Source organism: Aethalodelphis obliquidens, unplaced genomic scaffold, assembly GCF_003676395.1.
Source record: "Aethalodelphis obliquidens isolate GAN/ISIS:26980383/991018 unplaced genomic scaffold, ASM367639v1 scaffold4, whole genome shotgun sequence".
Classification (NCBI taxonomy): Eukaryota; Metazoa; Chordata; class Mammalia; order Artiodactyla; family Delphinidae; genus Aethalodelphis; species Aethalodelphis obliquidens.
In genome coordinates this window covers 76,340,111-76,366,737 of record NW_020837948.1, presented here as the reverse complement: position 1 = coordinate 76,366,737, position 26,627 = coordinate 76,340,111, and the positions used below count along the sequence as shown (strand labels likewise).

The window sequence follows — 26,627 nt, the reverse complement described above, 5'->3', positions numbered from 1 at the left end:
TTTCTTTTCATCCTAAGTTCATATTATATACCTTATGATTAAGAGTCTAAAGCCAAACTGCCTGGGTTTGAATCCATGTCGGATTGCTGTTTGACTCTGTACAGGAGGAAATGGAAGTACAATGGAAATTGTTGTGAGGATTGAATGGGTTAATTAAAGTGCTTAGAACATAGTTAAGTAAGTATGTAATAGTATATCAGTTTATTTTATTAGTAGTAGACTTTTGAAATTAAAAAAAAAGATTTAAGTATAATTCCTTATTAATACTTTCTTGGCATTTTCCAAATTTCTGAATTACATATTTGTTCTCAAAGTGGTTATAGTCTTTAAAATATTATTATGATTTAACATTTACATTGCTCTTTTTAAAATTAAACTGTAATATAGCTTATCAGCAACAGTTCTATTAATGTTTTTCATCTTTGCAGCCTACCGTATTTCATGTCTGACACTTCAAAAATGTCTGTACTGTGAGTTTAATGACAGGAAATCTAATTAAACTCTTATTGCTGACTAGTCTCTGAGTGGGCACAAGGACTGCCTGACTATAGTTGCCATGTGATTTGCAGGTGTGAACTAACCACTGCTGCTGTTAAAATCAAGTGCCTTTCCATTCTGATTTCTACCCCCAACACCAGAATGAAAATTGAGGAGCATTATCAAAGTCAATAGACAGTAAAACTTGAAAAAGTTTAGAGGATATTACCTTATAAAACTGTAAGCTACCAGTGGACCAGGCGAGTTCCCTGGTGGTTGAGTGGTAGGATTTGGCACTTTCACTGCTGTGGCTCGGGTTCAGTCTCTGGTTGGGGAACTGAGATCCCACAAGCCATGTGGCACGGCCAAGATAAAATTAAAAAAACAAAAACAGAAAAACAGTGGATCAGGAATTCTAACCTACAATGTAGCAAGAGTTAGGTACATACTGGAAACAAAGCAACATAACACAAAACCTATATGATGGACACTTGCTATGTGGTGAAATTATTGACTTTCTAAAATATTTTCCTCTACTCAAGAATTTGAAGCCACTTTCATCTCCTGGGGAAGTCCTCAATGATTATTCCTCATTCCTCATTTATTTAACATTTAGCATTATATGTCTTTAAATAGATAAGTCCTGTTTCTGCAGCTATCGTGGCAGCAAGTCTAAACAAACACCATTGAAATGGTACAGAATCATGGGGTGGAGGATCTTTTCCAAATTGCCCAGCATGCCCTCTATTCTGATTTTGCTCTCTTGGGTAGGTGCATAGTGGTGGGGGGCATACAAACGGATGCCCGCTTCCCCTCCACACCAAACATCATTTTGTTGTAAGCTAGTGCTATTGAAGGTTATGTGAACCAGTGTTCTGGTAGATTAAAGCTATAAGAAGAAACGGTTCAGAAGCACTAACATGAAAGACTGTTGGATTAAGAGGCTAGAAACTAGGATTCTCATTCTGTAATTGCCCCACAGGAGACCTTGAGCCAGTCATGTTTCACTATAAACATGTTTCTTCATCTTTAAAATAAGTTGGATTGAGTAATGATAAAAAACTATAGACTTAAGGATGTCAAGCCCATGAACCAGCTCATATATATCTTTATTTCTTTACTGTCTAACCAGTGCCTTATTCATCATATGCTCTAGAAGGAAACATTTGTTTTTGTTGATATAGATAATTCTGTGTTGATAGTAAAATCTGGCAATCCAGTTATGAGCATTAGTTTGCCTTTCAGTAGTGTCTAGAAATAGGAGGTTAGGGTAAAACTACCACACAAAAAAAAGATAATTTGTACACGAAGGGAACTGTTCTAAAAATAAACAATCTACCTTTCATCTCCTCCTTCGTTTTCTAATTTCCCTTACTTTTAAATGGTTTTCTAAAAAAGTCATGACCATCATTTCCCTTGACACAAAAGATTGTACTGTAGAGAATCAGTACAATGAAGAACAAGATTTACAGATTCCGTTGCTTTCTAGAAAACATTTTTAATGCCTATATATCAGACTCAGTTAATGGGTATCATCATAACATAAAGCTAACATTCATAAACACCAAGTCATGAGCTAGTCACTATGCTAAGTGCTTTTCATTCTAATTTAAATTCTCACTACAACTCAATGAAGCAAGAACAGTTATTCTCATTTTACAGTTCAAGGAAGTTGAGGGTTTAGAGATATTATAACATTAACAAGGCCACATACTTATAAGGGGGTAAGTTTTATTTGAACACAGGTATGTTCATTCATGTAGTGTCTATGACCTCTTTTCAGCTATAATAGTAGAATTAAATAGTTGTAATAGAGACCTTATGGCTCCCAAAGTCTAAAAATATTTTCTACTTGGCCACTTACAGAAAATATTGCCTGACCCCTCATGTAAACAATTATATGTATTCCCTCAATACTGAGACCCTTTCTTCCCTGACATTTTTATAAATCCAAAATATTCTTTATTCAGACACTTCAAAAGGCCTGTGCTTAATAGATACACTTTTCTCAATTGATAAGTTAGTGCTTATATTGTGAAGAACTTGAATTATCACTCAAGTACTAACCTAACTTTATATTACTATGCCTCAGCTCTTCTTCCTGCCCTTATCCCCAAGCCTGCTTTAGTTTCTTCCTTCTATAACCTCTTCCTCATTCTGTTCCCTTTCTCTTCTTTTTTCCTGCCTGTGAGCTCCAACCTAGTCTTCAAAATACATTTTAAATGTTATCTCCTTCCTGATCCCTTTTCTTATTTCCCTTTCCCACCTCCATCTCCCACCTCCAAATAGATGTGCCCTCTCTTCCTTTTAACTTCCACAATGATTTGTTCCTTTCTTACAGCTCTTATAGTATGGTATTGTATTTTACTTCTTTTGTATTGCATTCAGTCATACATATGTTGAGTACCCTGTCATATGCCAGCAGTGGTGGCTAGGTTCTGGGGATCATTAGTTAATAAGGCATAGTCCTCTTACTCAAACTGTAATACTTTACCCTGCTTACTGAATTATAAGCACCTACCAGGGAAAACACCCAGTCTCATTCGTCTTCATCTTTTAATATGCTGAATAAAAATTGGTAAATTCAACATTATATTTAGTGATGTTATAAATTATTCTCCAGATCATGTTTTAAACTTTTCCTTAAATCACTTTAAATTAATTTGGCTACTTGTTGTATCTTTTAGAAGAACTGTTAATTCCCTCTAAGTAGAAACCTGAAGAAATAAAATTATAGTAGAATGATTAGCAATTTCTTATATTTTAGTGTGTTTGTAAAATGCAACCAGTAAACGTTTTTCTGTGAAGTTAATTTGCAGCTTATCCTTAGTTTAAGAGTTAGTACCCTAAAGTATATTCCAGTGTACTTAAGATGATTATTTCATAACTTTAGAGTTATTTCCAAGCTGTATGCTATTTGTTCTAAACTTTTCTTTTTAAAGGATACTGAGACCTAGAGAAGTTAATAAAACAAGACCAGTATCCATCACATAGCTCCCAGCTGACAGGGCCCAAGTTTCTAGGTTCCAAGTCCAGTGATTCTTCTGATACTATGCTGCTGGTAGATCTTAAAAAATCAGTCATCTAGATGTGCACTGTCCAGTATGGTAGGCACACGTGGCTGTGTAGCACTTGAAATGTGTTTAGTTGGAATTGAGGTGTGCTGTTAAGTGTAAAATATACATTGGATTTCAGCGACTTAGTATAAAAAAAGCATTAGATATCTAATTTTTATATTGATTACATATTAAAATGATAATATTTCACATATGTATTGGGCTAGGAAAAAAAAATGATTAAAGGCTTACCTGTTTCTTTTTAGTCATTTTTTTAAATGTTGCTCCTAGATAATTTAAAATCATATGTATGGTTCACATTCTGTTTCTATTGGACAGCACTAATCTAGAATACTTCAAGCTCTACAAGACATTCATTATACACATATTCTAGGTGAATATTAAAAAAAACAGGAAAACTTACCCAATTTTTAAAAGTTCACATTTTATTACTTAAGAAATGTGGGGTATTCCCTGGTAGTCCAGTGGTTAGGACTCAGCACTTTCACTGCCAAGGGCCTGGGTTCAATCCCTGGTTGGGGAACTAAGATCCCACAAGCTGCACTGCTTGACCAAAAAATAAAAATTTTAAAAAAAGAAATGCAGTTCTGTTCTTCAGACACTCTTACCCAATATCAATCAAGGATAAGTGTAAACTCTTACATTACATATAATAGTGAAATAAAATAGCTAAAAGAGACCTATATTACATCATAAAACCCATGTTAATCACCTATTTTCAATTTCTTAATCAAATAAGGCATTGTGTAAGTCCATCTTTTTACCTAAGAATGCCCTCATCTCTAAGACTAAAAGTTTTCTTCTTCCTGCTATTGATAATTCCAGCAACTACCTCTCTGCTCCTCTTTTTTGCCTAGGTCTCCCTTCTCACCATTCCTCACTTCCTGTGGAAGGCTGGTTCTGTGAACTGGGGATTGGGATAGAAGAAAAGACTGAATGCTTTCCCATGGCTTCTTTCTCCCCCTGCTTCCCACCTCTTACTTCTCCCTCCCCCAACATACACAAAGTAAATTACAAATGCCCCTATGTCTTTGGGTTTTAACTCCAGAGCCTCATCCTCCTCATCCTAAAGGTCCCACTTTGAATGCAGCATATATTCCAGAGGAACTCTTCAAACTCTTTTCTTTTTACAAAGAAAGGTTATCTGAGGTTTCCTCTGAAATGTAGATGAACCTTATTTTAGTTCTTTGTGTACAGAAAAGACCCACCTTTCTCACCCCTGTGGCTTTTGTCTTTTCTTGTTTCATGTTGGAGTCAAAGGGTGGGGGAGGAGAAGGAAGCATCCTTGGGAGAGGAGGTAGAAGCTGTGGAAAATTTCCAAAGCAAGCTAGCATCTACTACCATTTACATGCTAATGGACCAGAATGGCTCCCCCCACCCCCATTTGAGCTGATGTGAAACTTTGTGAGTTTCCTCTGGTATGTCATTTTACCCCCTGTGTTTTTCTCATTGCTGTTAGCTGTAAAAACTCTTTGAAATTCTCAAAATAGAGGAGGGTTTCCTTCAGAAATAGGAAGACAGAGAATAAGCATTGAAACTGCTGTAGTGGTCTCTTGGGAAGGAAAACCCACCTCTGAAGTAATAGAAGGTGGAAGCAACTAAGGAAGCAGACAGGTTAGGCCCTAGATTCAGGAAAATAAAGAGATAATTGGAGTTGCAGCCCAGAACGTAGAATTACCCCAGAAGTGGACACCATCAGCAAGGTCTGGATTTCCGCCTAATTTAAACCTTGTAATGAGGGTCTCAACCTCACATCCATATATCTATTATTAAAAAAACAACTTTCAAAAAAATAAAACGAACAAGAAAAGACGACTTTTAAAACAAAAGTAAGAATTATGACTCTCATATAGATATAAAATGCTTGTTAAAGGATTTATTTTACTCTGTAGGGGAGCAGAATTTGCCACCCCAAAATACGTTTCTTTGGCATATTATTTTAAGCTGATTATTTTCTAAGAAACTGCATACTTAGAGGAAAGTAGGAGTTACCCTTTTGTAATAAGCATTTACATTTATAAGGGAAATATCGATTTGTAAGGGTTATCTCCCTGATGTACCTGAAAGAGGGGGATGACCTTATCTCCGGAAACTCTTATAAGTGGAGAAGGCAATGACTTAAATCTGCATAACAATCTCACCCCTGTTTACTGTTTTTTTCCTGGTGATCTCACAGAATTGACTTTCCCTATCCTCAGTGTTCTCTTTTGTCTTTAGCTGAGGATGGTATTTAAGGTGAGGGCTTTGGCAGTTTTTAATTACTTACTTCTGCTGGGTCTCTCCCATGTATATATGTTATGAAACTTTTGTTTGATTTTCTCCTGTTCATCTATCTGATGTCAATTTAATTCTTAGTCCTTAAATACGGTCTTCAGTTAAAGACAAGAGATATTTTGGGTGGGGAGTGAGTTATGGGAGGTTATCAGGCAAAGTATCATAAACAAGGGTATGGTTGTTATGCAGATTTAAGTTCAAGCCTCCTCCATTGATAAGTTTCTAGAGTTTTAGTCATCCTTTCTCCTCCTGCTACAGAGAAGGAGACACCTTACAAATGGAAATTTCCCTTATAAATGTAAATGTCCCTCAGAAAAGGGCAATTTCTCTGTTTTCAGAGATTTCCTGTGTTTACTGTTTCTTAAAAATAACCAGCTCAAGATAATCCTTATTGCCAAAGAGGCATATTTTGGAATGGCATATTCTACTCCTCTTTACCACATAAGCTTTCTTACGTTTGCTTTGCTGAAAATTTCATAAGGAATCTCAAATTGGGTTTTTCAAACCGTTTTAAGACTAAGAAGCCAAGCCAATAACTTGCCACCAGATTTCTCCTGCAGTACCTATTAAATTGGGCGAATTCCTCCCTTCTCAGGGTCCCCAAAATATCCTAAGGTTCCTTAATACCTTAGGGAACTTTGTAAGCCCTAGTGCCATGGAAGGACTTTGGAAGCATTGCCTCCATAAAGTCAACTTCAGTTCCTTACAAATGTCTGGTCACACCTGAGTAAATGAGCATCATTCTCAAATATGTCATTCCAGGTAAGGCCTTGGTTGCATAACCATTGTTTCTGTTAAATTGTAATGAGTTATAGATACCTCAAGAGGAGAGGGAAAGAACTTCCTATATGTCCAGAAAATAGGACGTTAAAACAATATCAAAAATATTCTCCCCCAAACCATAGAATTATCTCTCATCAGTTTTTTCAGTCCTGTATAACTAATTCTTGTTTCACTGGATCATAAATGTATTTGCTTCTTAACTAGAGTTCTGGAAATTTTGACTGAGTCCACTGATACGGTCTTATAATTATTTAAGTGATGCCATCGGAAGCCTATACATATTCTTCACAGGGCTTTGAGACAGTCTTTCATTGTTGAAGATAAAGCTCTCTGCCTGTAGCTATTTGCAAGAACTGTCAGGGAAGCAGTAGAGTAAAATTTAACAATCTTTTCATAAATGATTAAAGACTTAAAATGGATGTAGTTAACATTACAGATAAATTTCAAAAGTGAAATAAATGATAGGAGTTAATAACAAGAATAATGCAATTTAAAGGCATTCCAAAAAATGTTACAGGCAAAATATCTGTACACAATTAGGTAAGCCTGTTTTCAAAGAAGACAGTGACTGTTCATATAATTTATGAAAATAGATGAACATACTCTTTGCAGAGAAAAAAATCTTAAGACAAAGTAATCCTGAGACATAATATACCATGACTATACCAAACATATAGTAAGAATATGTCAAAAAATATATCAAGTAAAAATATCCAATAAGTCTAGGGTAGGTCCTAAACATCTGTATATTAATAAAACTCCATAGATATGCGGTATGGATTCCTCTTGACATATAGTGGCCTAGAAGATAAAAGATCTAAACTAAAGAAGTAAAGATGCAACCAAGTTAATGTTTTTAAAATTAACTGAAATTGTGACTGATAACCTATACCATTTTCTGATATCAGGCAAAGCAGTACCAGAGATCAGATAGATAAAACCTATCATAGACAGTGAGGGTATTGACAAATCTCTATACTTAGCATATAGCATACAATTTGTGAAATACTTACATTAATAACATTTTAGCCATACAGATTTAACCTCAGGATGGTTAAGCATCTCTTCTGACTTGACAGCTCTTCCAATGTAGCTCATCAATAGTAACATATCAAATAAATCTAATTGTTTCTAGCACTTCTCGTTTTACAAAGTTGGAAGCACACATCTTTGAGATTCCCCAGAGGGCCTGTGGAAGATCACAAAGATAGTTTTAGATGCAAAGATACGCTGAATATTTTACATTTAGGATTTGATTTTTGGGAGGCAAAAATAAAACATTTTCAATAGATTTGAACATTTAGGAAATAGAATGGCATGTGCCTGAGAAACAGTATTTGACTGCTCATGTCAAAGTGACAATTAAACTTATAAACATAGAGGTTAGCATAACTGTGAAGAACCTGAGCTCTTACATAAGTCATCAAGTACTTAAAGTCAACATAAAGCATATAAAGTTATTCTGTTAAGCCACAGAATCTTTGCAATCTAGGCAGATTAGACAAAAAGAATAACCCTTCATTTTGTAGGTGAAAGCAATAAACAGTAAACTAATGAAACAAGCCCATCAAAATGGAGCAGACTTTGCAAGGATTTTAACACATATCATAGCTTTTCAGACTTATTTTCCAGACATACTGTAATCTAAGGCAAATAAAATTTACTTTTTCCAAATCTTACGTAACTTTCTGTACCCATTCAGGTTTTGTCCTTCATAATTCTCTTTCTCATTCTGGAACAGCCATTTTACTTTAGGACCTAACTATTCTCTTTTCCCCTTGGTAAACAAAAACACATCTCATAACCTTGCATACAAAGTTATACCCTTTGCCACCATCACTCCCAGTGGAGTTTCATTTCTGTATATTAATTCTATGAAAGTTACTTTGATATCATAGAGAAAATAGACATAAGTTGAAAACTCTTAAACACCAGCATTTTAGTAGACAAGCAAAGGTCATTAATACACGTAACACAACTTTCTACAACTGTGTGCATTTTTTATTAACATCTTTTTTGGAGTATAATTGCTTTACAGTGTTGTGTTAATTTCTGCTGTATAACAAAGTGAATCAGCTATATGCATACATATATCCCCATATCCCCTCCTTCTTGCATCTCTCTCCCACCCTCCCGATCCCACCCCTCTAGGTGGTCACAAAGCACCAAGATGATCTCCCTGTGCTATGCGGCTGCTTCCCACTAGCTATTTTACGTTTGGTAGTGTATATATGTCCATGCCACTCTCTCACTTTGTCCCAGCTTACCCTTCCCCCTCCCCATGTCCTCAAGTCCATTCTCTACGTCTGTATCTTTATTCCTGTCTGCCCCTAGGTTAATCAGAACCATTTTTTTTTTCAGACTCCATATATATGTGTTAGCATATGGTATTTGTTTTTCTCTTTCTGACTTACTTCACTCTGTATGACAGACTCTAGGTCCATCCACCTCACTACAAATAACTCAATTTCATTTCTTTTTATGGCTGAGTAATATTCCATTTATATATGTGCCACATCTTCTTTATCTATGCATCTGTCGATGGACACGTAGGTTGCGTCCATATCCTGGCTATTGTAAATAGTGCTGCAGTGAACATTGTGGTACATGACTCTTTTGCAATTATGGTATTCTTAAGGTATATGCCCAGTAGTGGGATTGCTGGGTCATATGGTAGTTCTGTTTTTAGTTTTTTAAGGAACTTCCATACTGTTCTCCATAGTGGCTGTATCAATTTAAATTCCCTCCAACAGTGCAAGAGGATTTATTGTTTGTAAATTTTTTGATGGCCATTCTGACTGGTGTGGGGTGATACCTCATTGTAGTTTTGATTTGCATTTCTCTAATGATTAATGATGTTGAGCATTCTTTCATGTGTTTGTTGGCAGTCTGTATATCTTCTTTGGAGAAACGTCTGTTTAGGTCTTCGGCCCATTTTTGGATTGGGTTGTTTGTTTTTTTGTTATTGAGCTGCATGAGCTGCTTGTAAATTTTGGAGATTAATGCTTTGTCAGTTGCTTCATTTGCAAATATTTTCTCCCATTGTGCAGGTTGTCCTTTGGTCTTGTTTATGGTTTCCTTTGCTGTGCAAAAGCTTTGAAGTTTCATTAGGTCCCATTTGTTTATTTTTGTTTTTATTTCCATTTCTCTAGGAGGTGGGTCAAATAGAAACTTGCTGTGATTTATGTCATAGAGTGTTCTGCCTATGTTTTCCTCTAAGAGTTTGATAGTTTCTGGCCTTATATTTAGGTCTTTAATCCATTTTGAGCTTATTTTTGTGTATGGTGTTAGGTAGTGATGTAATCTCATACTTTTTCATGTAGCTGTCCAGTTTTCCCAGCACCACTTATTGAAGAGGCTGTCCTTTCTCCACTCTACATTCCTGCCTCCTTTATCAAAGACAAGGTGACCATATGTGCGTGGGTTTATCTCTGGCCTTACTATTGTGTTCCATTGATCTATCTTTCTGTTTTTGTGCCAGTACCATACTGTCTTGTTTGCTGTAGTTTTGTAGTATAGTCTGAAGTCAGGGAGCCTATTTCCTCCAGCTCCGTTTTTCGTTCTCAAGATTGCTTTGGCTATTCGAGGTCTTTTGTGTTTCCATACAAATTGTGAAATTTTTTGTTCTAGTTCTGTAAAAAATGCCAGTGGTAGTTTGATAGGGATTTCACTGAATCTGTAGATTGCCTTGGGTAGTAGAGTCATTTTCACAATGTTCACTTTTCCAATCCACGAACATGGTATATCTCTCCATCTATTTGTATCATCTTTAATTTCTTTCATCAGTGTCTTATAATTTTCTGCATACAGGTCTTTTGTCTCCTTAGGTAGGTTTATTCCTAGATATTTTATTCTGTTTGTTGCAATGGTAAATGGGAGTGTTTTCTTGATTTCACTTTCAGATTTTTCATCATTAGTGTATAGGAATGCCAGAGATTTCTGTGCATTAATTTTGTATCCTGCTACTTTACCAAATCCATTGATTATCTCTAGTAGTTTTCTGGTAGCATCTTTAGGATTCTCTATGTATAGTATCATGTCATCTGCAAACAGTGACAGCTTTACTTCTTCTTTTCCGATTTGGATTCCTTTTATTTCCTTTTCTTCTCTGATTGCTGTGGCTAAAACTTCCAAAACTATGTTGAATAAGAGTGGTGAGAGTAGGCAACCTTGTCTTGTTCCTGATCTTAGTGGAAATGGTTTCAGTTTTTCACCATTGAGGACGATGTTGGCTGTGGGTTTGTCATATATGGCCTTTATTATGTTGAGGGAAGTTGCCACTGTGCCTACTTTCTGCAGGGTTTTAATCATAAATTGGTGTTGAATTTTGTCAAAAGCTCTCTCTGCATCTATTGAGATGATCATATGGTTTTTCTCCTTCAATTTGTTAATATGGTGTATCACGTTGATTGATTTGCATGTATTCAAGAATCCTTGCATTCCTGGAATAAACCCCACTTGAACATGGTGTATGATCCTTTTAATGTGCTGTTGGATTCTGTTTGCTAGTATTCTGTTGAGCATTTTTGCATCTATGTTGATCAATGATATTGGCCTGTATTTTTCTTTCTTTGTGACATCCTTGTCTGGTTTTGGTATCAGGGTGATGGTGGCCTTGTAGGATGAGTTTGGGAGTGTTCCTCCCTCTGCTATATTTTGGAAGAGTTTGAGAAGGATAGGTGTTAGCTCTTCTCTAAATGTTTGATAGAATTCGCCTGTGAAGCCATCTGGTCCTGGGCTTTTGTTTGTTGGAAGATTTTTAATCACAGTTTCAATTTCAGTGCTTGTGATTGGTCTGTTTATATTTTCTATTTCTTTCTGATTCAGTCTTTGCAGGTTGTACATTTCTAAGAATTTGTCCATTTCTTCCAGGTTGTCCATTTTATTGGCATAGATTTGCTTGTAGTAATCTCTCATGATCTTTTGTACTTCTGCAGTGTCAGTTGTTACTTCTCCTTTTTCATTTCTAATTCTATTGATTTGAGTCTTTACCTTTTTTTCTTGATGAGTCTGGTTAATGGTTTATCAATTTTTTTTATCTTCTCAAAGGACCAAATTTTATTTTTATTGATCTTTGCTATCATTTCCTTCATTTCTTTTTCATTTATTTCTGATCTGATCTTTATGATTTCTTTTCCTTCTGCTAACTTTGGGGGTTTTCTGTTCTTCTTTCTCTGATTTATTTAGGTGTAAGGTTAGGTTGTTTATTTGAGATGTTTCTTGTTTCTTGATGTAGGATTGTATTGCTGTAAACTTCCCTCTTAGAACTGCCATTGCTGCATCCGATAAGTTTTGGGTTATCGTGTTTTCATTGTCATTTGTTTCTAGGTATTTTTTGATTTCCTCTTTGATTTCCTCAGTGATCTCTTGGTTATTTAGTAGTGTGTTGTTTAGCCTCCATGTGTTTGTATTTTTTACAGTGTTTATCTTGTATTTGATATCAAGTCTCATAGTGTTGTAGTCAGAAAAGATACTTGATTTCAAGTTTCTTAAATTTACGAAGGCTTGATTTGTGACCAAAGCTATGATCTATCCTGGAGAATGTTCCATGAGCACTTGAGAAGAAAGTGTATTCTGTTGTTTTTGGATGGAATGTCGTATAAATATCAGTTAAGTCCATCTTGTTTAATGTGTCATTTAAAGCTTGTGTTTCCTTATTTATTTTCATTTTGGATTATCTGTCCATTGGTGAAAGCAGGGTGTTGCAGTCCCCTAATATTGTGTTACTGTCTATTTCACCTTTTACGGCTGTTAGCATTTGCCTTATGTATTGAGGTGCTCCTATGTTAGGTGCATAAATATTTACATTTGTTATATCTTCTTTTGGGATTGATCCCTTGATCATTATGTAGTGTCCTTCTTAGCCTCTTGTAATAAAGTCTATTTTGTCTGATATGAGAATTGCTACTCCAGCTTTCTTTTGATTTCCATGTGCATGCAATATCTTTTTCCATCCCCTCACTTTCAGTCTGTATGTGTTCCTAGGTCTGAAGTGGGTCTCTTGTAGACAGCACATATATGGTCTTGTTTTGTATCCATTCAGCCAGTCTGTGTCTTTTGGTTGGAGCATTTAATCCATTTACATTTAAGGTAATTATCCATATGTATGTTCCTATTACCATTTCCTTAATTGTTTTGCGTTTTTTATTGTAGGTCTTTTCTTTCTCTTGTGTTTCCTGCCTAGAGAAGTTCCTTTAGCATTTGTTGTAGAGCTGGTTTGGTGGTGCTGAATTCTCTTAACTTTTGCTTATCTGTAAAGGTTTTAATTTCTCCATCAAATCTGAATGAGACCTTTGCTGGGTAGAGTATTCTTGGTTGTAGGTTTTTCCCTTTCATCAGTTTAAATATGTCCTGCGACTCCCTTCTGGCTTGCAGAGTTTCTGCTGAAAAATCAGTTGTTAACCTTATGGGGAGTCTCTTGTATGTCATTTGTTGTTTTTCCGTTACTGCTTTTAATATTTTTCTTTATTTAATTTTTGATAGTTTGATTAATATGTGCCTTGGTGTGTTTCTCCTTGGTTTTATACTGTATGGGACTGTCTGCACTTCCTGGACTTGATTGGCTATTTCCTTTCCCATATTAGGGAAGTTTTCAACTACAATCTCTTCAAATATTTTCTCAGTCCCTTTCTTTTTCTCTTCTTCTTCTTCTGGGTACCCTGCAATTCAAATGTTGGTGCTGTTTACTGCTGTCTTAGAGGTCTCTGAGGTTGTGTTCAATTATTTTCATTCTTTTTCCTTTATTCTGCTCCCTGGCAGTTATTTCCACCATTTTATCTATCAGCTCACTTATCCATTCTTCTGACTCATTTATTCTGTTATTGATTCCTTCTAGAGTATTCTTAATTTCTGTAATTGTGTTGTTCATCACTGTTTGTTTGCTCTTTAGTTCTTTTAGATCCTTGTTAAATGTTTCTTGTATTTTCTCCATTCTGTTTCTGAGTTTTTGGATCATCTTTACTGTCATTAATCTGAATTCTTTTTCAAGTAGGTTGCTTATTTCGTCTTCATTTATTATTTGGTCTTGGAGGTTTTTACCTTGCTCATTCGTCTGTAACATATTTTTTTGTCATTTCAATTTTTTTGTTTGTTTTGATTGGTGGTGCTGTATTCTTCTCTTACTGGTTGTTTGGCCTGAGACATCCAGCACTGGAGTTTGCAGGTAGTTAGTTAGATAGAGCTGGTTCTTAGTGCTGAGATGAGGACCTCCAGGAGGCCTCACTCTGACTGATATTCCCTGGGGTCTGAGGTTCTCTGTTAGTCCAGTGGTTTTGACTCGGAGCTCCCACCAAAGGCGCTCAAGCCCTACGTCCGGCCTGGGAGCCAAGATCCCGCAAGCTTCGTGGCAAAATAAAAGAAACAGGAAGGAAGGAGGGAGGGAGGGAGGGAAGGAAACAAGGAGCAGTACAATATCAAAGAATAAAAAAGAAAATAAAATTAGAAAGATAAAAAATATATTAGGAAAAATAAAACTATAATTGAAACAACTGCCACAAGGTAAAATAAATCCACAGCAGAAAAAAAGAAAACAACAAAAAAGTAGGGGAGCGTGGGGAACAAGCCAAAAGGAGAGATCATTAATAAAGTATAAAGAATAAAATAAAATTAGAAAAATAAAAGATTAGGAAAATAAAGATATATAAGAATGAACAACAATGAATCAACAAGGTATAACAGACCTCCAATCTAATAGAGAAAAAAGAAAAGAAAAGAAAAAATCCTTGGCTATGAGGGCGGAGCTTAGGCAGGGGCAGGGTTTAGGGTGGGGCAGGGCCTAGGCTCAGTACCCACATAGCTGGGAAAGGCCCTGGGGGCGTGGCCTAGGTGGGGCGATTTTTAAGCATGGGGCAGGGCCTCTGCTTAGGACCTGCTAGGAAGGGGAGAGGCAGTAAGTGGAAAGGAAGGGCCTCTGGAGTGTGGAGTTCTGGAGTTAGGAGGTAAGGCCCTGGGTGAGGGTGTGTGGCTGGGGTTTACGCCCAGCGCATTGGAAGGGTTCTCCGAGTGTAGAGGTAGGGCCCTGGGTGGGGGTGTAGGGGTGGGGCTTGGGCTTTGTGCAGCAGGAGGGAGGCTCTGAGGGCAGAGGATTAGGCCCAGGAGCCCAACAGGCTTCCTGAAGCCTACGTGGCCAGGGAAAGCCCTGGCTGTGTTCCCTTCCATTACTTCGCACCCCTCCCCCACCATCTCCCCCAGGGTCTTCCCCGTTGCCACTGGACCTCTAACTGTGGGTGGGTCTCACTGGGTGTAGGAACTCCTTCTCTCCCCCGGCCATCACTCAGGGGTGCCGATCCCAGAGGTCCGGTCTTTACTTTTGCACCCCCTTACCTCCCTCCGATTCCCTCAGGACCCAGGCAGCTGGAGGGGGCCTAGGTGGGCAGAGAATTTGGCCCAGGATCTCAACAGGTTCCTGGGGATCCAGGTGGGCAGGGGAAACCTGGCCACGCTTCGTCTTGATCCTCTGCCCTCCTAACAGTTCACCAGTTTCCCCCTTCAGGCTGGTATCCCTTCCCCTCCCAAAGCCACCCCTCAGGGGTGCCAGTCCCATCCCCCCTCCACTTCTCCTCCCCCTTCACTCCCCACGTCCTACCCAGTCGTTGGGGGTTCCTCCCGTCCCCTTAGGTGACCGTGGTCACCCACCAGTGCCTGGTAGGTGCCCTAGTTGTGAGGAGACGCAAATTCCGCATCCTCCTAGTAAGCCATCTTCGTGTGCATTCCTTACAGTCCAACTTATCCAAGTGGCAAAAATGAACGTGTCCATTAACAAACCAAAGATCCAGCCTCCCTGTAGCATATAAAAGAAGCAAAAGTACATAAATTTAAATTTTTGCTTAGTAATCAATTGTTCAGTATTTTATTGTAGAAATTATCTAGGTATCTAATAAATATTCATTAATATCATTTAAGGTTTTAGGTTACCTAAAGATCCTGGAAATTAATTTTAAAGATGACATATTGCAAAATGTAATTAGTGTTGAAATAAAATTGTTAGAATAACTAATCATTGTAGATAAACACAAATTTACATTTTGCAGGATTGTAAAACATTGAAAAGAAGTAATGTTAGCTTATTTGATCAGAAAACTTGTATAAGTTTAGAAAGACTGTATTCAGGTAGAATAAAAATCTATGCTTGTGTTATATTTAACACTGATATATTAGAGAAAACATAGCTGTTTTTATTAAACAAAAATTCAATTTGCCATTTGCCAAAATTTACCTATATTACCTGAATTTAAATTCTTAAAATGTTTATCAGGTCCTATAAGAATACTTTTTAAACCTAGCACATTCAAGGTATTAGAAATTCAGTTCCCTCATTTTAGGAATATTCCACTTATACAAGCACATATTTTCTCTATACCCAGTCAGAACAGAGCCCCTTAATGATATTTTATAATCTAATTCATTAATTCCATCTGGAGGTAGAAAAACACTAGCCACACACATAATGAGAAGTAAAGGCATTTCTGAATTAATAGGTTATGTAGACAGACACAGAGTCACACAAAGAACTTATAGTTTCAATTCTGAAATTTCAGCCATGGGTTAATAGTAAACATAGAATTTTAATATTCACTGGTCGACACTAAAGAGCTGTTCTCTACTCAGTGATTACAACTTCTTCATTTATCTGACCTCAAATAGGAAGGACTAACAAACCAGATTTTCTGTCTTTTCTCATCTGAGAATGGATTTCTAAAGGCATTAATCCATTTTGGTTGTTTTAAATTAATTTTTTAAAATGTTATTATAATTTTTTAAAATTTATTTTTGGCTGCGTTGGGTCTTTGTTGCTGTGTGTGGACTTTCTCTAGTTGCAGTGAGCGGGGGCTACTCTTCGTTGTGGTGCGTGGGCTTCTCATTGTGGTGGCTTCTCTTGTTGCAGAGCATGGGCTCTAGGCACGTGGGCTTCAGTAGTTGCAGCACAAAGGCTCAGTAGTTGCGGTGCACAGGCTTAGTTGCTCCACGGCATGTGGGATCTTCCTAGACCAGGGATCAAACCTGTGTCCCCTGCATTGGCCGGCAGATTCTTAACCACTGAGCCACCAGGGAAGTCCCCATTAATCCATTTTAAGGGAATCATTAAATGATCAGACCTTTAAATCAGTTCCCCAGATTAGTAGAGAACAACATTGAAATTTGAAAAACGAGAATCAGCAAAGTTCTCTTACTTTCAGAAGCCAAGAAAAGATACGCCTGAGCTTAAAATAAGGTACACAACTTCTGGTGAAGAAATTTACTTGGTTTTGGTTGGTGAACCTATTGGGCATCTCAGTAGTACCTCCAAAATCGTTAAAAGAATATCCTGAAAAAGATGAGATTATGATTTAATATAGATATAAGTAAACATGTGTTGAAGAATTTATTTTACTCATGAAATAAGGGAGCCAGGCAGGCGTTATAACCAGTTCAAAGGAAAAGTCAGTACAGCACAAATTTATATAGAGTGAAAGAATGAGATGAATTGCAAATAGAAACAAAACTGGTTTTTCCAAGGCCTAGGGAGTCACCAGGCAGGACAGAATTTATATAGCCATCAAGTACAGTTGATTCTCATTATACATGGTAGTTATGTTTTTTTCGTTTGTTTGTTTTTTGCGGTGCGCGGGCCTCTCACTGTTGTGGCCTCTCCCATTGAGGAGCACAGGCTCCAGACGCACAGGCTCAGCGGCCATGGCTCACGGGCCCAGCCGCTCCGCGGCATGTGGGATCTTCCCAGACCGGGGCACGAACCCGTGTCCCCTGCATCGGCAGGCGGACTCTGACCACTGTGCCACCAGGGAAGCCCGGTAGTTATGTTTTATAAAGTCACCACAAACACTAAATTAGTGAATACTGAAATATTGCTCCTAGGGAAAATGATTCCTGTGAGACTCTGATCACAAAATTTTGTCAGCCAGTCAATACACCATCTTGTTTTTATGTGTGTTTCTGTTTAAAAGTACCTTATTTAATGTATTTTGTTGATTCATGAACATTGAACTCATGGCCAACAGCATTATACGTTATGCCTGAATGACGCTTATCTAACACAACCTGGCACATCACAGCCTTCTTGCACTTAGAAACACTAAACAGCACTAAACCACTACCCTTGGGGGTCATTTTAAACAGTGAAATTACCAACAAGAAGCACAAAAATGCAAAAAACGTGGCTGTGAATAGACTACAAAAAGGATACTTGTTTACAGTGTGAGAGCTGAAACAAGAAGGCAGAGCATTACCTCGTTTGATCTCAGCTGGAGCATGTGTGTTGGATGACTCAAAATTTTCATTGCTCTGTGCATGTCATGAATGACCATGGAAGCATCACAAGTATGCATTTTGGGTTTACAAATGAATTTTAGTGAGTAGGCGAATTTGAAAATACAGAATCTGCGAATAATGAAGATTATTTGTACATACAACGTTTGGAATTGCAAAGTAACTCAAAGAAGATTAACAGCTATGATCTGTTGTTCTATAAACACTGCGTCATCTCTACTGAAGCACCAATTTTTTTTTTCTACATAATTCTTTCTTCCCAATCCCCAGTCCCAGTACTACTGACTGTCTTGTGGCTAGGGAAATGTTCCGTTTGGCTGCTAAGGAGAAAGACAGACAGACAGACGTGAATTCCTTAGATTCCCTGTTGGAAGTCTGAAATAATTTTTCTCATAGAGATAGTGTTATACATGGGGGCTTAGTGAGGTTCTAGTATATTTTGGGTTATATAGGATTCTGGAAATCTACAGGATTCTGGAGATCCCTACACACAGACCACACACAGACCAATTATGTCAAAATCTGAGTGATTTTCTTTTTTTTTTCTTTTTTTTGCCGTACGCGGGACTCTCACTGCTGTGGCCTCTCCCGTTGCGGAGCACAGGCTCCGGACGCGCAGGCTCAGCGGCCATGGCTCACGGGCCCAGCCGCTCCGCGGCATGTGGGATCCTCCCGGACCGGGGCACGAACCCGTGTCCCCTGCATCGGCAGGCGGACTCTCAACCACTGTGCCACCAGGGAAGCCCCTAAGTGATTTTTGAAAATCTACCTTTGTTGTATAGTTTCGTTCTCTAGAAAAATGTGTTGTAAATTTCTAATGACTGATTTTCAAATGTACTTTTGGAACACAAACCAGTTTGTTTTGTGGCAACTTCTGAATAATGTGGCTCCAAAATAATAATACTAGCAAATATATTATTTGAACAGGTAAAATTTAAGGGAGCATTAACTATCGTATCAAAGGTTTTTTTTTTTTTTTTGGTCTTTGCAGCTGTGGCAGGTGTAGGGTGTTGCTAATCCATCTTACATAAGTTTCATGGAAAGAACTGCTTTGCCAGTGTATCCAAAATACATTTCTCCTCTATACTATTTTCTAAAAGAAGATCTAAGATATTTTTAAATTATTCTGAACCTCTTCCTCTCCCCCAAAATATTAGATACGTGAGAATTTCAAATAGGGGTACTTTTTTTGGCCACATCACGCGGCATGCAGGATCTTATTTCCCCGACTAGGGATCAAACCGGCGCTCCCTGCAGTGGAAGCGCAGAGGCTTAACCACTGGACCACCAGGGAAGTCCCAAGGTACTTTTGAGTGCCTGTAAAGCTACTTTTCTTCCTTCTCCCCTTCCTTCCTTAAATTATATTTTAAGTTTATGCTTTGCTTTTACCTAGGCGCATAGTATGGGTCCATGGCCTGGTGGGGAAACTTTCTAAGTATCAACATACCTCTCAAAGTCTTTGCTATTCTGATCCCATGCCTCTGTTAGCAGTGACTGCCAGATATGTCAGTTTGTGCCAAATTATGTGATCGTCTTACTTTGTACACAAATGGACAGTAGGAAAAATCATTAAACTGTTCACTTCCAAATATCAGAGTTTGCGATTAGGTTATTGGAGGAGAAAGACCTTTAACAGGACTTGAACCAAGGTTACTAGAGGTAACATATTTCACAAGCAGTAAAAACACTGATGAATGTTTCTCTGTATTTCTGCATTACTGAACCATAAATAAAATGGTTCTGTAAATTTAAATGAATGGGATTTTCTTTTGTCTCATACATGGAATTCATAAATTATTGGGGTCTCGTTTTGTTCAGAGGCTTTTCTGTTTTTGTTTTTTGGTAGTATTTGAAAAGGTTACACCAGACATTCATATCATAGGACGTAGAATATACCAGCCACGATCTGGAGGTCAACAAAATAAATGGGCATATCTCTGACGAAGAAATTGAGCATGGGATATCACAGATCACATTTTAAGTTTATTGGAGCATTTGCCAGAGGTATTTCCCTGATACTAGGGCTTAAAGTTCAAATATCTTTGTGAAAGCATTCCAGTGTGTGAAACAGCAAAGGGAGTCAGCTTCTCATCATTTGGGTGCTGTTGGTTGGATTTGTGGTTAATCCATGCCATATGGCTGCTCTCCTCAGTGGGAAGTGACGGCAGCCCTAGGAGCTTTACCCCATCCCTGGGCAGCTGCCTTAGACTCAGTTGCTTTGATCTTCTTCTGTTGCACAGCTGGGAGGAGCAAGGGCTGGTTTTCAGAACAACCAGAACAACAGAACAACACATGAAACCATTGTCATAGACTACACCTTGATTTTATACAAGCATTCTTCAGAGAGTGCAAGCGTTTTCACTTTCATAATCTCATTCAAAAACTCGTTTATTTCTTTAAAAAAAATTTTCAGGTTGAAAAGGCAATTCCTGTGGAAATTTAAACATTTCACAAATAAGATTCCATTCTTAAAGGTCTATGTTTTATTTCCCACAGGTTATATTATCTTCTATCCTTCTAAGAACAAGTTTCAAATAGGAAGTAGAAAAGATGAGTACAATTCATGTAACATACTCATTAAGTACAAATGTTCAATGTCCTTTCAAGTGCTTTTACTCTACTCTTGTAGTTATCTTGTCTTTTTAGTTTAAGCTACAGCTTGCCCCAGTAGCCTTTATACTGCTACAATATTACAAAAATAATTTTAAAAGATTGTGGTATGAAGTTTTTAGTGGGACCAGTAAATTTGTTCATCCAGGCACTGTAAGGTAGACACTTTGTAGAGGGATGCTTGGAAATGTGGTCAGATTCTTAACAGGGTTCCAGAAAAGGGCAAATTTTCATTGTAACATCAGTCCTACATAGTAGAAAACTGCTGAAAAATCCAAAGGGAGATTTTACGTAGACTCTGACTTGAGTTTCAGTCTATTGTGAATTGTCATTAGACTTCCTCATACCCTTCTTTGCTTTTACTTAATCAGAGAAACACAGTTGCTTGTGTCGCTTTGGGAACAGAGTTTTCCGTAGAAAAATCACTGGTGGCTGTGATAAAGTGGAAAGTAATAGCATAGAGACGGATGCCGTTAGCAAACGCAGGTTTCTTCCATGGGTGTTCCTGTTTGTTTCACAGGGTGCTTTGCCCATCCACATTCCAATCCCTATAATGATACTTCTATTTATTGTTGTTATCACTATCAACAGCAACTATAATCTGGCTCACAATTCCCAAGAGTCAGCTCACTCCTTAGTTACCAGGAGAAAACCCAAACCAGTTGTTCTTTTATGTGTACAAAACCCCAGTCTTCTCACATTGCAGTGACCCTGACAGCGTTTTCAGACTCCATGGACAGAACAGATAATAGAGCTATGTCTGCATTCTGATGCAGTAAAAAAAAATTCTTTTTCTCCCTCGTGGTTGAAGGATTAACTGTAATTGAGAGTGATTATCAAGTATGTGTGTGTGTGTGTATAGTACCAATTACTAAATATTTCTAAGTGCTTTCTCATTTCTTCTTCAGTTCCTCTTAGTGTCTTTATTGGGCTGGAGAGTGTTTGTAGGAAGGCAGAGGGGGAGGGAACGTAAGTCGTCTCACCCATCATTTGGCAAGAAAAAGATCACAGAGTCTTGGGTAACTTACCAGTAATCATTACAATAACCAGACATAGAATCCACACTAGAAACGATTTCCTTTCTTCACAACTATGGGGGGACATATGGAGGACGTAGCCTTACTTTCCAGGGATTCTTAAAACCGTCTTTTCAACTCATTTCCAAAAATAAACAGAAAAAAAAGTTAGGAAATCACACAGGTTGAAAGGAGATGGGTGAAATAGATAAAAATTGCAGTTACAGGGAAATGCCATTTTATTATGAGGTGGTTAGGTGCATAGACTTAACCTGAATTAAAATCCAGGCTTTGCCACTTATTAGCCATGTGGCTTTAGGCTGCTTGTTTATGTTCTCTATTTTTCCTCATAATTAGATATAAAATCAGGGTATTTATAATGCCTACCTCATAAGCCAGGCAACCTATGAACTCAATTTTAAAACTCAGTGCAGGACCTAGAACACAGAATACCAGGCGCATTCCTGAATGGAGGCCTTTGTACTTGGGTTCTTTTTGCCTTCAAGCTCTCTTTCCAGACATCCACATGACTAACTCTCTGATGTCCTTTATGTCTTTGCTCAAATGTGATCTTCTCAGGGATGGAAGGTGCCCCTATCTGCCCTCTCTAAAATGTTTTCTCTTTAGTACTCATTAGTATATAATATATATTTTTAATTGTACGTTTTACTATATTAGCACGTACTATACTATGAATTTACTTATTAACTTCTCCTCCCCTACTGACTTGAAGAAGTTTGGAAATTTTTTGTTTACTGCTTTACCTCTGGTGTCTAAACAGTTCCTGACACAGAGAAGGCAATTGATAATATTTGTTAAATGTATAACAAATGCTCAGTAAATATTATTGTTATATCTGCTTTACTGAATTGAGTATTTTATAATTATCAGCACCACTTGCTGATTAATGTAGGAAATGCTTGAGAAGTTTATAATGTTAAAATTATACTTAGTTCACAGTATTAATTTGCTTACCAAAACCCCTTTCTGTAGTTAATAACTAGGCCAAATTATGCCTAACTAGATTCAAAGCATCGTAAGTTCAAAATTAATGGGTTCCAATATGACAGATTTTATTCACATTAATACTTCATATAGAAGATAAGTTGCTAGGAAGTTGCAAATCAAACTTGAGGGAGAAATAATAGCTTTATGTTTATCAAGTTCTTACTATAAACCACAAGAACCAATAGAGTATGGTTAAGGCACAGGCTCCAGAATCAGACTGTGTTCAAATCCTGCTTCTGCCCTTTCCTAGCTGAGTGACCTTGTGCTAGTTACCTAACCATTCTGTGCCTCAGTTTCCTCAGTTATATAAAAGAACTAATATTAATTCATATAAAGGTTTTAGAAAAATACCTTTCTCATAGAAGTTAATAAATGCCAGGACTTTACATGAATTAGCTTGTTTAAACCTCATGACAACCTATAAAGTAGGTACTATTCTTATGCTCTTTAGCAAATTTTTTGAAATTCAAACAACCACTTGTTAATATACCAGTATTTGGGGTTCTGTGAAAGTAAGATGTATTTTAAACCATTTGTTTCATTTGCATTCCTCCTCCATTTCCTTATAGCAAATGGGCTTTCTTTGAAGATAGTGTTCTAGCAGTGGAGTTACTAATTATTTCCCCTTTTTGGGCACGGAAATAGGCATACTAGCAGTATACTTTGATGATTTGAGTTTCATAGGCTTCACTTTTACAGCAAAATTGAATTCTAAGAGGCTTGTTGAAACGTAAGCTTTGTGGTAGCAAATACTATACTCACCTAGAGGCACTAGAATTCATAACAACTCACAAGATCAAGAAGCTTACTTAATTAGACTACAGTATTCAGTTTGGACATTTTATATATGACTGCATGATTCAGCCATGAATCAAATGTTTCAAGATGAGTTATTTGAAGAAAGTTCTAGAAGAGAAGAATGACAAATTACAGAGATGGAAAATGGATCTAATGAAGAAAAGTGAGTTATATAGATAGGTTGCTTGGACTAGGGAATAAAAGTATAACAATTATATTTTCAAGGAGGAGTGTGTTTATTTGGTTTTTCTCCATGTCTTAGAAGAACTGAACTATACTTAAAGCAGAAGGTATAGACATATATAAATCCAGTTTTCAAAATTGTAAAACTGAGAAGGGCTTTGGAGAGAAGGTATAAACTCTCAGAAGGGAATAGACAGTTTAGACCAGTGGTACTCAAATTTCTATGCATAAAAATCTCCTGGGATCAATTAAGTACAGATTCCCAGGTCCCCACAAGAGATTCTGATCCAATGGATCTCTGGTCAGGCCTAAGAATTTGCACTGTTATCAGATACTTCAATGGGAGTCTAATGTAGACAGCCCTTGAAACAAATGTTGAAAAACTTTTTGAGTTTAATCTGCCTGTCAAACTCCAGGGAGCTCAACCAAGTAATCTCTTATGGTCTCCTCTAACTCTGATTTATATAGTTAGTTCTGTACATGTTTCTCTGTATCACTTCAAGTGAGCTCCAAACTGTTATAAAGGCACCAGCTCTTAGAAAGCAGTGAGATGGGTTATATTGTTCAGTATTGCTCGTTACAGCTCAAGAAATCACATATTAAACCACAAAGAGGAATGGAAATTTTTACATAATACATAACTAATGGATATTTGAACAAGTAATATTCAGCAAGGAGAAATTAAATCATGGCTTACACCTTTAAGATGTGGTAAATCATCTTCAGGCAATACTTTAGACCCTCTCGTCACACAGGATTACAAGGGAACGCATTACTAAGTATTTATATTTCAAATGTGTTGACACATACTCGTGATAAATGAACATTAAATTTATGAAAGTTAGCCTCTGCTCGCTGTGTTCTTCAGGTATCCTCTTTAATTCTGTTCTTGTGTGTTTATTTTTGTTTTTGTTTTCTAGGATGGAGCTATGATGTTGAAGAGAGAAGGGTTCCGAAACCCAAGTCCAAGTCTTATGGCGCAAACTTTTCTTGGAACAAAAGAACAAGAGTATCCACAAAATAGGTTGGCACGGATCATATCTCTGCTTGTCTGTGAATAAAGTCAGCTGTTCAGTATTTATAGTCCGTGTGTATTACACCTCAATCTCCTAATAAATTTGACCTTTAAACTACAGATACATTTTGTGGTGTCATTTTAAATGTTTTTTGATGTCTCAAATTAAACTTGTTATAATTTCCTTTATAGAGAGACATTTTCAGGTGATCATACCTCTAGGAAATTTCGGCACTTAAAAATCTATTAAAAGGAGTACTTGAAATCTGCAATATTGAAGTTTTATACTTGCTTTTTATGACCATTCTCAAGTTAATAATATTTATAAACTATCAGCCATCATTATCAAAATGCTGTCTTAGAAATTTTCCTTTTATCATAGGTAAAGAAATTCATGATTACGTTGCAATCTGATAAACCTAAACCCAAATCTCCTTATTGTGAAATCCTCTTCTGTAATTAGAAATATTCTCTAAGTTTCTTTGAGCCTGAATGAATTGTGTTCCATACTAAATGCTGCCCACAAATCAACACTTCATGATTGTGAGGTCCAGGTAAAGATTTTATATTCTTGTGAATTAAAAGACTCAGAAAATAAAAACCAGTTCTTTGTTTGTTAGAGATGATTAGTATTCACGGTTATTTTTAGAAAATATAAATATATGCTTTTGTTATGTGCTAATCATTTAGGTCATACAGTATGAGTTACCAAACACACACTGACTATATCGTGTTTTCTCAAGACATTTTTTATATTGTGGCATGTAATACACAATTTAAACCTCTGGTTTTCAACGTTTTGATTTTCCTAGTTTTTTGCTTTTATATTTAAAAACATATAACTCTTACCTCCCTAGCCAGACTGCAAATGACTAAAACTGTAAGTATTGAAATTTCTTTCTCAATGTCTTCAACAAAGGCTCACTCGTGGGAAAGCACAATAAACAATGATTAGTTTGACTGTTTCAGTGTTTCTGAATACAAACCAAACCTGGTCTGTCTCCTTCTCTTCTAGTTTTCAGTTGATATGTCTTTGAAACTGTTAGTGGATATTTACTGGGACTCTATTCAATAGCTGTTCAAAAGTTGATGTTATTTACACTCATCTAAGACTTAGACTGACCACTCAAGAGTTAATTTTAAATGGATTTTTTAAATTTTAGAACTCAGATTTTTTTTAATTTTATAAAACAATCTTGTTTTATCTTAAATACTGTTAAAATAATCTCCCATATATTCTCGAAAACTGAGGAAAAGTTAATTAAAGTGGGTATTTTGGAAGATAAATATTAAACCTACATGGGTAATGAAGATTAAATCACGAAATTAGAAAAAAATAGATTTTCAAATTGTGATTTAATTGATTACCCATAGATGTAGACATGATTACGCCTGTGCTTTGGATCCTGGTTAGGGGTAGATCTAGGTTGAGGAAACTGAATGCTGGAACATATGGCAACTCTGGGAACCTAATGAGAAGCTCCAGTGTCTCTCCAGTTGTCAATTTAACAAGAATAAGTCCAGGAGATGTCATTATTTATGTAGGAAGCTCATGATGATGATTTTGTGACCAAAGCCTGCCAACAATGGTATGTGATCATAATAATATATTATACTGTAATAGATTTTCTCCTAATCTAAAGATCACTGATTATATTTTAAAATTTTTTTCCTTTTCAGTGGGATTTTCCACAAATTTTTATTATAAGAAAAAAAGGTTAAAAATTAACACTCATATACCCTTCACTTAAATTTACTAGTTAATATTTTGTCACATGTATTCTCCCTCCCTTCCTCCCCACAGTCTTCATTTAAAAGTAAGGTGCAGGCATAATATCATCTCTAAATACTTAGGGAAATATCTCTTTAGAAAAAAGACATTATTCTATATTACCACAATAGTGTCACAATTTTAAAAAATTTGACTGTTGATAGTTTAACAATTGTCCATATTCAGGCTTTGCCAGGTTGCCCCAATATTGTTCTTTACACTGATTTATTTCAGTCCAGGATCCAATCAATAATTATATATTAAATTTAGTCTCCTTGATCTTGAACAGTTCACCTGCTTTTTTGTTTCTTCCATGACATTGGGTGTTTTCAAAGAATTCAGGCTAGTCCTCA

General features: G+C 36.8%; 1 protein-coding gene across 2 annotated transcripts in view; it reads left to right on the top strand.

Annotated features, from left to right (window-relative positions):
• The window catches only part of NDUFS4 (NADH:ubiquinone oxidoreductase subunit S4), a 116,263-nt gene extending 91,640 nt beyond the window's left edge, over positions 1–24,623 (top strand). For both annotated transcript variants that reach the window (XM_027101129.1, XM_027101128.1), the window contains one exon: positions 24,409–24,623. In XM_027101129.1, coding sequence (XP_026956930.1) covers positions 24,409–24,421 — 13 coding nt within the window. In that variant the 3' untranslated portion in view covers positions 24,422–24,623. The remainder of the gene's footprint in view (positions 1–24,408) is intronic.
• The last annotated feature ends 2,004 nt before the right edge of the window (positions 24,624–26,627 follow it).